Below are 13188 nucleotides of genomic sequence, written 5' to 3' on the forward strand. Positions count from 1 at the left end.
TCTCATATTTGCTTCTACGCTATTTCGTCCGTACTTAGTAAATAGTACCCTGTATGTTAACTACATTAGTGGTATATTTTAAATCCCTTATAGCCATAAACACAGGCGTAATTTAAGCTTAAAATAATAGAAATCTATATATTACAACCGTTTCTTCGTGTAATTTTGTCGGCGTGAGCAAAAAACATTCGTGAACGATTCTCTAACTAGGAGGTATTTTCTGTTAGGTGAAAATTATAGTAGTTGAACTAAGAATTGAAACCAGTTATGAAATATACCTACATTATATTTGCTATAAGTGTAGTACTTAGCTAATTGCCTGACAATTTGCGAGTAGTCGGCTGAATGCGTGTGCGGCGTGTAATAATAGCATGTGCATTATCTGTGGGTCACGTCAAACTTGTAGGGCTGTGAACTGATGTACTGCATTGATTCTGCTCTTACTAATTGTGATGTCAAGGCGGCACTTTCTTCTTAAGATAACTCATACAGAAGCCAATTTGCGTCTGTTCTTTACCAAAGAACGTCATATTTCTCATGTAGTTTTACTTTACGACGGTTTAAAGGTTTCAAAACCGATAATACACAATTGAATCGGACAAACCAAAGGTGAACGAAACAAACTTATCTTTTGCCCCAGATATGCACAAAAGCAACTTCTGTCATAAATGTCAAAGCGGTAAAACTTCTTTTGTTAGTACATTTGTTAGATTTAGCGCCAAACACGGCTCCATACTCACGATTTGTTATGATCACGCTCTATGATATACTACTCGAGCGACTTTATCGCGCCAATCTGCACCGTAAAATCCATAACTCCAGTAAATGCTCTCATTGTGCAGTGACATTCGATATGATCCTATCTACGGAACTCTGACCCTTTAAAATGTCAAGCGTGGATTTAGTGAGACTGTTCAACAATCAGTGAAAAATGTTCCACGTGCAAGGGTCCTTCGAGCAGTCGCTGCGCTGCGGCGACGAAGTGTCCCCTAACGGGAACAAAACATTGGCCGCATTGGCAAAAATCCATAAACATTGCACCGGTAAAGCCCACGCTAACGGATGCGCTGACCACAAACACAATCCTCTTGCTAAATCCGACTCGAACACCAGTCTACAGTCTCGGAAATCCTTCCGCAACGAATGTATTATTGAAATCAAAGAATGCGACAAAAACAGTCACAATAACGCCAAAAATAATGACGGTATGTTTACCAAAAGCTTCAGTAACAGTACTAGCTCGTACGAGGGGCACAGTGATACTGATTCTGAGAACACGTTCAAGTCCCGCCCAGACCAAAACAAATCGACAGATCCGTGCGAGCGTTTATTCGCACAGTGTACCAAAGCTTCATTGATGAAAACCGCGCGAATGAGATACGCTGACGACAGCGTTATATCTGCTATGCAGGACGAAGTAGACGGTGAAAAAGCTAAACAACCATTTAGCAGAACACCTTTACGAGGCAGCTATAGGGAGCGGAAATCTGGTGTTGTTACTATAGAAGAAGTGAAATCAGATGGTTCCAATAATGACGAGGAACTGGCAAACGCTGTCTTGTTTGATGAAAAGAGGAAAACTCCGACGCAGAATAAACCTGGTTTGCAACGGCAAAGGTCTTCGAGCAGCACCGTTAGCAATGGAAAGACCAATGGGACTAAGCCTCCATGGAGGGTTGCTAGCAAAAATGGGATTCCAGCAGAACCATTTGTGAGGAGTCCTTCATTCAGAGGAAGTATTAGGAAGAAGACGACAAAGAATGATGGTATACCTTGGAGGAAGTTGTATGAGCTCTCGCTTTGGAGGAGATATGGTGTCAGTTTTGCTGCAGTCGGAGCTGATGCTGAACGGGCCTTGCTTAGGCCTTGGACCGAGATGTCTACTCAACCGGAGCCACCTCCATATATGGTAAGTAGATATAAAAAATTCTTATACACAAAATATTTGAAATCAGGATCTTGCAAATTTAAACGTAGTTGTATTACCAGGGTATTTAAAAGGTTTTTTATGATTAAGTTAAAGGCATTGAGGTCTTAAATAACTTATGCAATCATTCTGACTCATGAGTGCAGTGTGCACTCTAGTATATTTCCATTACAAACGGTTTATTTTTTGCTTATATCTATCAAGTATGTTACTAACTAATATAAACTTTTTAGGAGCCTTAACCAACGTTTACTTAAAGAATATGAGTATTCCTTAGAAAACGATAGGATTTGTAAGCTTTACGTAAGCTTATTGACGCAACCATTTCGAAAATTAGATTCAAATTCGCTTACAAATACGATCTCAACTTTCTTCTTTCTTGATGTAAATCACCTACATACATCCTAACTGGGAGTCAGGGCTCACGCGAGCGAAGTCAACGTCAATCATGAGCCCGCGGCGCGGCCCGCACTTTGATAACTCACTTATTTGGCAGGTGATCGATAGCACGACCGGCTCATTACCGAAGGAGCCGTCACGACGCTGTAATGCCAGCTCTGGACGGTATTTCGGTGTGTGTGGTTATTTTGTTACGTGTAATTGCACTATTTTGGATGTTGGTACACCTTCGTTATCCTTGGAGGTAATTTCAATCATCATGTATGTATGTAAAAGTTTGTCAGGTCTTACTGCAGTTGTTGAGTATCTATCTTATGCAAGTAGGTATATCTCCAATAGCTAAAGCAACATGAGAGCAAGGCCTAGGTACAGAGCTTAGAATATCATTAAGAGTTATTTTCCTAAACCTAGCAAAGCGAAAGTGCAGTAAAGTAGACCCTAAGTTACGAGTTGCTTTGTTAAGTGTCAATAATTCAATAACAACACCTCATTTTCTAAGCACTTACCAGCGTAATTATGACACCAGTCCTTCCTCTTGTTCAACAAAAATATTTAATTTGACTAAATTTTTACTTTACCTCGGTGAAGTGTAATCTTTATTGGTTTTAATTCTATCAGACTGGTCTTAAATATAGTATAAATAATCAAATAATCCAACCTGTTGTCCATTTGTCACCTCAATACACACGTTTGTAGGTCCAACGTGATCGGAATTTTAATTAGCTCTTCGATAATCGTCAAGGTTTTTGGCAATTGCAAAACGCCTTGTAGAAGCAACTAAGATTTATTTAACATTGATGTTTGAGCAGGACGTCTTCTTGAGTAGCGAGGTTTTTACTTCAGACAGGCTTTTATCCTCGTTGAAAAGTGATACTAAATAGGTTCAGATTATATTATTGTTTAAATAACATAAAATCAAATCATTTATTAATGTAGGTCAAATGCCTACACTTATGGTAGTCAATGATACAGAAAGTGAATTTTCCTAAAACACAAAATACGTTTGTAACAGACTTCAAAAACCTTAGGATTTAATTTGTTTTATTCATATCGTATATCTTACAAAGAATAATGCATTTTTAGATTGTCAAATATTTCTCTCGATTTCAGTTTAGCTTCTGTTATTTAGTATAATCAAGAGTTTTGACATTCGATAGCATAATACAGGTTTTTCTGACCCATCATAGTTATAGCCCGTGTTTTGTCTAAAACAGCACGATATCAGGAAGAAGCGATAAACTAAACCAGAGTACATACAGATTCAGCTAACTATACACTTATTGAAAGAGTTAGAGTGCTCATAATCTTATCTCAGTGGAACAAACATGTCTGTTTGCGCCGAGATGACACAGTTAAGGTCTCACATATTTGCCAAAATAAAAGATAAATCTGGTTCCGTTGATAAGAAAGATACGATGTTATCGAGTTTTGAGTTTGTTTTTAGAAATGGTCTGCTAATGTTTTAGCTAGAATAGTTGATATATGATCCCACGGGATCATGAAACGAATTAAAAATTCGTATGATTTTTTAGTATAATGTGATGCTACTAATTACCTGCTTATTTTTGTTTGCTGTCCAGTTGTTATTTGTCAGTATTTACAGTAATCAAGTACGTTGCATTTCAGAGAGTTTCTGTTATAATTAAAGTGTTGTATCAGAAAAAAGAAATACTGCAGAATTTACCGCTCAATCAAAATGTACAGACCAACTAAGACTTTCAAACCAAACACAATGAATTATCAGAACACAATATTATCTCAATCTAGCAGAAATGATCCCACAACTTGTCATAAACGTCACAAATTTTCTCTTACTCCCATATCAAATGTAACTCATAAGTACCAGGCGCTCATAACAGATGAGAAGTAAATCACATTCGTGTTTCACGTACATCGTGTCGCCTGCGGCATCTTCCCGTTACCGCTGTACATTGCTGCTCGTGATCGGAAAACGAAAGCGATCGGTAATCACGGGCCAGCGATATGGTCAGATATAATAGTGAATTTGATGCGAAGAAAGTTTTGATTTTTGAAGAGTCTACTGAATGAAAGGTTGGCTTAAAACGGAGTTGATATTATGTAATAAATAAGGATATAGCTAAAGGGTCAGTTATGCTCATCAGTCAGTCGGTGAGCGATCAATAAGTTAAGCAATCTTAGTGTGGTTGTTCTACAAAAGGATATCTTCTTGATTTTAGAGTTGTCTCCTGTCTCCTGTTGTCAAATTAAAAGCCTTTTGGCAGCTTAAATAAATGTGTATATAAGATATATATGTGTATTTAAGATGTAAACATATACAGAGAAAAGTCATTGCTCCCTTAGTATAAATTAGACCAGCAAACCAGTTTCCCGGAATACGATCCATAACGTTTGCAATTTTGCATCCTAGTACAAACAATGACTGTCAATGCAAATAACACTGATGTGTTCCAAGGCTTACATAAGGCGGGGTGCACGAGCGAATACAAATACAATACAAATGATATACAAATGAATTGCAGATCAGTCGTGCTGTCAGCGTAGCGTGGGTACGGGACGGTAGTAGAGCGATTTGATTTATTGATTGTGAGGGAGGTTCGCTCATGTGAACTCGGGTTTGATTTAGAAGATTTTAGGACTGTTCCTCTTTTAGAACCAATTTTACGACAATTTTACCTTAACTAAGTATATGAAATAGGGACAATACTTTCAATTTAAATGGCGATAAGAACTGTTTTTTATTTCTTAGAAAGGTCTTTTCAGAGATCCTTATTTGTTCATTCAATCAAGACATTAACGTGGGCTAAATAAAATAAGGTTAAGTTCCTGTTTTATTATTTTTGTGTTTCTTGTAGACCTATGAGAGTTGTTCAAGCCAAAAAAGTCTAATTAAAGCCCTCAAAAGTTTAAATGATTTTAATTGATAACACACAAATTCGATGAATACAACATATAAACTCTACTAAAGCTTCGTTTTATACAATGTCTAGCTATGTCTAATTTCGCCTACTAAACAAAATTTTACGCAGAATCCACCTTGAACAGTACCGTATTCTTCCCTAAGCTTTTAATCAATGACGTAATTGTTATTATGTTTTAATAACTAGCTCGTTCATAATATACTACAATTATGTGTTTATTCAAATATTGCTTGTTAGTATAAATTCTTAGTTAATCAGCAAGTTCCGCATCGACAAATTAATGCCGATGATGCGATTTTCTATGAAGGTCGAATATTGTTTGTGGATTAACTTTTGTACTCTTAGGTCATATAATACCTATTGGCGTATTTAATAATAATATTTTGCTGTGACAGAACTGCGTTGTATCACAGAATTTTTGACCAGCAAATTAAATGATGTTTAATTAATTCGAAATTTTATTTCACTGGTACGATTTAGCTTCAAACCCGATGTTTCTTTCGATTAAACCTCCTCATGACACTCTGTGGGGCAATGGCCTTTCCTGTGCACTTCCAGACCTTTCGGTTGCTTGCTGTCTCTTAATGGGAGCTTAGAAATCTAAAGATTTTTAAATTATTTTGAACATCCACGATGCTTATTATAACATACTAAGTAACGTTATACCTACAAGTTCTATTTACACATTGACATGATGTAATCATTATTTAATGTTCAACTACAAGAATACTAAGTTATCTTCGAACATTGTACCGACAAAAAGCTTGATAATAATGCACTATACGTACAAACTTACGTACTTGTTGTATATATGTCGGTCACGATTCTGCTACTGATGAGATTTCTATGTATGTTTGCAATGAATACCTAGAACTGTTTACTACATAACGTAATTGGCACCTTAATAGCTATGTATATATAATTCTTCTGTAAGTGTGTATGTCACTGAACTTCTCTTAAACGACTGTACCGATTTTGATATTTTTTTTTGTGTGTGTTCGAGGGGATCTGAGAATAGTTTAGATTTACAATTTTGTCCGCTGGACAATGTTTTTATATTAAATTTTTATGGCAAAACAACGTTTGCGGGTCAGCTAGTAGCTATGTATTTCTTAGGAGACGTTAGGACTTCATTTCTTTATATTGGTGAGACTGAAATCAAGTAAAATTTTCAGGTCTGTTGAGCAAAAAGTATACTAGTTATTATACTGGACGTGAATATTGATGGTAAGTTGTGGTTTTACAGAAGATAATACTGGTTTCTTATGTAGTCAAATGTTACTATAATTTCTATAGTATGAAAAAATGCTTCTACATCTTGCTTACCTACTTTAAGAAAACCAGAATTTTTTCATCTTCCTAGAATTTAGTTACAAAAAGAAACGGAACCTCTTTTAGACGGTCCTAATGTAATGAAATGTCTTGCAATAATTAGCTTACATACTGCCAAACAATTTCTGAAATTATAACGAACGATGGCAATCTGAGACCATAGATTTTTATTATTTTAGAGAACTGTTTAAATGTCTCAATCAATAATCTTTTCGAAATATCTCGTGGACAAAAGTTTTATCTTGTGAGTGAATAAATCACCTTTCTATTCAAATAATACCTTTAGATAAATGATCTGCATAATTTGATTTGTCAGTGTGCCATTGTGTTTATAAATATTTACAATATTCATAATCGGTCATCTATCAATGCCGTGCGAAAGTTTTATAAGAGTTAGCGCACGCTTGCGACATGTCGGACGATTTTTTAATTAAAATTTTGTAGATTAGTGCTATATTTTTTTTATGGAATTTGAATAATTGTAGAAATAAAATGCATGAATTTGAATAAAACTGTAATAATGTTTTTTTTTGCAATTTAGTAATGGGTCGTAGTAAGGTCTAAGAACTTAATTACATGAATGACAATGTTGTCATCGATAAATTAGTATCAGTAATAATAACTGTCTTCTTTCTTTCAGTTACAAAACCTTTATCGAGAGACGTTTTAATATAATCCATAACACGTTTTAAAATAACTTAGGTACCGTTTCTTTGTCTTTTTCGTCAAAGGTTCTAAGCGGATTTGGTTTATATTTAGCAAGGTAACAAAATATATTCCGTAACAGGAGATAATAAACTATTTTCGAATTACTTGCAGGAGCTGGTCTAATAAATACATTTTAATTGACTAGTCGTACATATGCGCCGTACATTATGTTAATATCAAACCAGCAGCGATATTAGTATCAGCACACAATGGCGGTGTCGTAACCTTAGATTCATTGTTAATCTCTCGCATATTTCGTCTCCTACACTCCGTTGTGAAACCAACGAGCTTTGACTGCTTACTGCATAACTTAATAGTTTAAATTTTAATGATGTTGGTTTAACCTAACTGTCCTCTTTCCGGGAGGGGACGCTTGCTTAACTGTGGGACAGTAATGGGAGTTTATTTTATTGGCTAAGAAATTGTTCGTATTTTTTGGTTTTATGGTCCAATATTTTTTTTGACTCTTGTGTTTATAACCGGGAAATATGTCAGTCAAAACTTTAAAATTTCTCGTCGTTATCTAGCAGAATAGGTCCCAGATTACACTGGCACTAATATAGTGCAAAAGTACGTAACACGTGTCGTAAAAGTCTTATTATAAGAGTGTTTTTAATACAGCACTTCACTGATTTCCCTTTAAACAAATTTGTATCAAAACGTAAGAGATCAGGCACCAAGTTATAATAAATCACAATAACTTACACACGAGCTTAAAAAAGAAAACTTAATACTAACTAGACTAGACACGTCTTTAAATAAATTAAAATCACAAATTTACCTTTTACATGTTCCTACTACCTTCATAAGCACATAAAAACCAGTTCCATTAAATGTGCATGTCAATAATTTGGAAAACACTGTTGGCCCACACTTAGCCAATTATATTTTTATAGCCGATTTAGAATCGTTTAGCCATATTTGCTCTTGAACTTAGAAAGCAAATATATCTATCGTTTATTTATATTCTCACGGCACAATTTAGAGTTAAATGCTAATATTTAGATGATCAACGCTAATACACTCTGGAATCGTAAAGTTTTTATATGTTATTTCAAGATATCAAATGGCGTTCCTTTTCTGTAGTTTTGACTTAGACTATTTACGTAATATATTAAACGATGTAATCTTTACTAATATAATAAAATGTTTGTCCGTTTGTCACGTTTTTATGACTAAAAAGCTGGACGTATTTTCATAAAATTTAACACAGATATAGTTAAAGATACGAAATCAAAGTTGAAATACATGGGAGCAGAGTCGCAGCGGGTATCATTCAGTAAGGTACATTTTATAACCATACTAGATTAATTCTTTGATTTCGTCTTCGTAAATAGATTTCCTGGGATAAAAAATAAATAGGTATCCTATGTGTCAATATAGCTAGCGTATAAACTATATGTGCATCAAATTTCATGAAAATCAGTTCATTAACTTTTACGTGAAAGAGTAACAAACATACATACATTCATCCATCCTCACATTTATAATATGAGGATTAAAACCAAAAACAGCGCTTTAACAAAAAGTACTTTACTCCCTTTAATTGCTCCCAATTTCCTTTAAAAGCAGTACCCAAAACAAGCATGCGAAGGTTATAAGAACAATGCAAATACCCTAAATAATTCGTGGACAGATGTTCCCAGAGCAATTAGAAGGGAGCCTCAAGGGCATGTAATGTCAAACATTAATACATAATTTGTCTCCTACACGCATTGTGTTGCGTTATGTAAATTTAAACATTTGTAATTACGTGCTAGAAAAGTTTAGATTCCTTTGCCATTTGCCCTTTTTCAACTCCAGGCTCTACATTGAATGAACGGAGGTATAAGGTCGTATTCCATCGATATGATTTCAGTAGTAGGTATTGGATAGTTAATTAATTTTTTGCGGTGGTCAATCTTGTCATATTTTTTGCAAAATACATTAGTTAGAAAAAAGTAATATTATTTTTTAAAGTAGTTTAAGCCAAATAAAGACAGTTTACTCTTACTTAGTATATCTTAAGACCAGTTTTTCAGTTTTAGTCAGCTAAAGGTAGCATTCGGTTCTTAGCGACCGCGACGCGCGACCGCGACCCGCGACCGCGACCGGGTCGCGCGACCCACTCTGCTCTCTAGCCGCGCCCACCGGTCGCGCGTCGCGGTCGCTAGATTTGTTTAGTACTCCATATAAATCCATACTAAGCAGTGGGTCGCGCGACCCGGTCGCGGTCGCGGGTCGCGGTCGCGCGTCGCGGTCGCTAAGAACCGAATGTTACCTTTAGTAGGGATAATTTGCGGCGGACGAATATGTATAAAAAACTTATTTTAACGTGCGGTAGATGTTAAGCTTTAATCCTAAATTCAAAAGACTAAATTAAATGATCTATCAAATCCATACAGGAATCAAAGTCATTCAGCTAGTACCACATTCTTCTACCTACATAACGCTATGATTGCAAAACATATGATAAGTAAGATATGTAAATAGTGGTCGTAATTGTGATGTGTCCGAAACACGCGATTGTTTTAGCGCTAAATGATTGTGTAAGCAACGTTTTGCATACTCGCTCTGTGTCCTTTGATAAGAATACCTACATAATGAGTGTATTGAAATAAGATAACACACTTTCTATTTTGTCTCGTGTGCTACTGAAAAATTTTGCATGTCAGTGTTACGACCAATGTACGAATAAGTTTGGGATAACCTGTCTGATACGGTACTCGTTGTCATATCTATGTTAAATTTTTTTTGCACGCGGTGTTAGCCTGTAAGTGATTTGTTACACTTAAATTTATACTGTTTGTGAACGTATTTTTCTTAAAGATGTAAATATAGTGTAAAAATTGTTGGTTAACCTAATAAATAAATAAAAAGATAAAATATGTAACATCCAATGTGTGAAAGATACGGCCAATATTTCACTTGATACACACATTTAGAAGTAGTGAAACTGGCCTTTAGTGTTCTGTGCAATGTTATTGATAACTAACATCCAGACGGAGCTTGACAGAGTGACATAACACTGGTCGACTGACCGTCGATTGATGACATTGGTTGATTTAAATCGACAATCTATTGACCCATTGCCCATTGGCTTAGCAAGATCTACCCTCGTCTCTATCATCGATGATCGACAGATGAGTGTGGTTACACCCTAACATCCACACCCAGACAATATTTTGTCACATTAGACAGTATGTCACTCAGTTACGTCATAGGACATGTTTGACGAAAGTGGGTGATCTGATGTTATCACCGCGGTACTTTTGAGTTAAGCTCACATACATTCATACTGTAGCTATCCTTGACACTGTTACGAAATAGTCATTTTCAACATGCTAAAAAAATATGTGATGATCATGACCACTTCTTAGTCTGGATGTAAGTCTATTTGTATTGCATTTACTCGTAGAAGTAAATGCAATACAAATAGATTATTATTACTTATTTACGACCAACTACCACTATCATAAAGTGGAATACTTATAAGCGACTCGTATATCGCTAGAGCTCTTTTTTCATATTAAGTAATTTTAAATATCAAATACTTGCTTGGTACAGCAAGGGTAAAGAACAATCACGTATGAGCCAACCGTCGGAACACACAACTATCAAAAATGTGTAGAAATGTGTAGAAATTACAGTTTTATCTTAGTGTTATATAATATTTATTCCATACAATATTAGGTCGGGGAAAAAGTCTTTTCGCATTATAGTATGTATGAACTTGTAATAAAATCTCTTTGGCTTCAAGAATCACAAATGAGTACACGGTTCGTTACGTTTCTTTCAGTGAGCTCGTGAGGTACCCAAATATCGAGCTTTTTTGTTTAGAGAAAAGATTTTATTACAAGTTCATACATACTATAATGCGGAAAAGACTTTTCCCCGACCTAATATAATGTTTTTAGATGTGTAAAAGATATATCACTCATCGTTTACGAACTGAAGATTGCAACTGGTTATGAACTCAAATCGTCGAAACATTTTTTATATCTCTAGTTTTGATAACAGGTCAATTGACATTTTAAAGTGAACTATTGAAGTCGTGAATTAGCATTTTAGATTGAGTTGTTTATTTAAATTCGTGTTATTTGTACTGGCGCTGGTGTTAAATGGTAGTGATTGTAGATCGTGCTTTTATGAGATCGACTGTAAATTGGCTGGTAGATAGACTTGGAACTAATTGGAAATGTTTGTGTTTAATAAACTTGGAAATACATGTCGTTATTAAGAAAGTTTAACAGTAAACTAGTGAATTGAGTAAAAATTTGGTTGCATTTATTTCAGTTTATGAGACGCATCTATAGGCCATTGAATTTGGTTGCATCGGAGATCTTATATAACATAATGCTCTAATATTTAACTTAGGTACTTTTATTAGGTTATTTATATTAGGGTGTACCACAATCATCTATCGATCATCAATCCCATCGAATGACCGATTTGGTTTAAACTACCGGCCGATGTCGATTAACTTATCGAATGACGAAAGATGGACTATATTCTCAAGGAAGAACGATTTCTTTACATAAAGAGTTATATTAAAGTCAGATCCTATTTGATATGACGTGATAAGTTCATTGACACCAACTACTTCTAAGTTTCTTATTTTATAATGTTTTAACGACCATGTTTCTTAATTATTTCCTTTTTTGTTGCAGGTAATTATCTGGCGTTATATTTCACGGTAAAATAAAACGATACGTTTTTAATAGGTATGTATTGTAATGATAAATGGTCTAATGGAGGTGTCTTTGTATGGATGTAATTAATACTTTGTTATATCAATCCGACTCGTTACGTTTCAACGCTTCGAATAAAAAGTTCTGGTGTAGTTTAAGTTACTGAGGGTTTAAAGAAATCTTAGGAGACGAAATTTAAAATAAGGATTTTTCTGTGGTTTGAATGAATGTATATTGTAGTTAAGTTATTTCTCGAACTATTAAAAATATACACGTAGCTTAATCGTAAAATACTTCTACTACAATTGCATGGTCCGATGTGACACTTTATGTAAGCAAGGTTAAATTACGCATTTCACCGCTTTAAGAAACGTCAAAAAAATCAAAAATCTGCGCCCTTTCTTTTCGCATTTGATAGAGATAGAAACATACTATATCGATATGAGATTACTTTTTCTGGTTGCTTATATCACCTAAATACTATTATAGTCTGTAAAATAAATAAATCTATAGACTTAACAAGCTTGTTATATCTGATGTACCAGTTTTGATAAACTTCCATAATACACAATGTCATCGAACGATTTCTCTAAACATAAATTGAAGGCAATCAAATGAAATAAATCACAGTGATCTCCAATCATCTCTGATTGATTCATCCATTTCGTGTAAGTGTTGATGCGAAAGTCAATCTGTTTCGATCAGCGTGATGTTTATTAGAAAGAGTGAAATGATCTTGATTATAGTGAAGATGTATTTGACCATATTTCATTTTATTATCTGATAGTATTGTGGCCATTTGTATGGCACATCGGAATACATTTTGACACTGTATGGCACGATGAACAATGGTCAATGGAATTATGATATTTATTTTCATGTATTTGGTGACACTTCATATTTGACATTTATTTATTTTTTAATGCAACAGACTTAATTATTTTGCTTATCAAATGAAAAATTGACAATAGTTTTCGTATATTTGCTGTCACTTTATCTATCGGATAGGTTAACCAATACCATAAGCCTTGAATCAAGCCCTAACTCGTGTAATCGTTTTTGCAAGTTCCCGGTTCATCGTCAAGGAAATTGTCTATCCCCGTATAAAATAACTGCAATTTTATCTCAACAATCTTAGATTTTCGCAAAGATTATATCGACATATAAGGCAACTAAAGCTAAGATGTAATTGGCTGTACTTCACATCGCTTTGATAACACTTCTTGCGAACATTCCTCCTCCCAGCATCTGT

At 34.8% G+C, this 13188-nt stretch overlaps 1 protein-coding gene across 2 annotated transcripts in view; it reads left to right on the top strand.

Annotated features, from left to right (window-relative positions):
• Window positions 1-13188, top strand: part of Mhcl (Myosin heavy chain-like) — a 285346-nt gene that overhangs the window by 97887 nt on the left and 174271 nt on the right. The window contains exon 2 of one of the 2 annotated variants that reach the window (XM_076127806.1): window positions 843-1909. The exons of the other annotated variant lie outside the window; for it this stretch is intronic. Coding sequence (XP_075983921.1) covers window positions 932-1909 — 978 coding nt within the window. The 5' untranslated portion in view covers window positions 843-931. The remainder of the gene's footprint in view (window positions 1-842; window positions 1910-13188) is intronic. 2 annotated transcript variants of the gene reach the window in all.

This window comes from Anticarsia gemmatalis, chromosome 20 (genome assembly GCF_050436995.1).
Source record: "Anticarsia gemmatalis isolate Benzon Research Colony breed Stoneville strain chromosome 20, ilAntGemm2 primary, whole genome shotgun sequence".
In the NCBI taxonomy this organism is placed as follows: Eukaryota; Metazoa; Arthropoda; class Insecta; order Lepidoptera; family Erebidae; genus Anticarsia; species Anticarsia gemmatalis.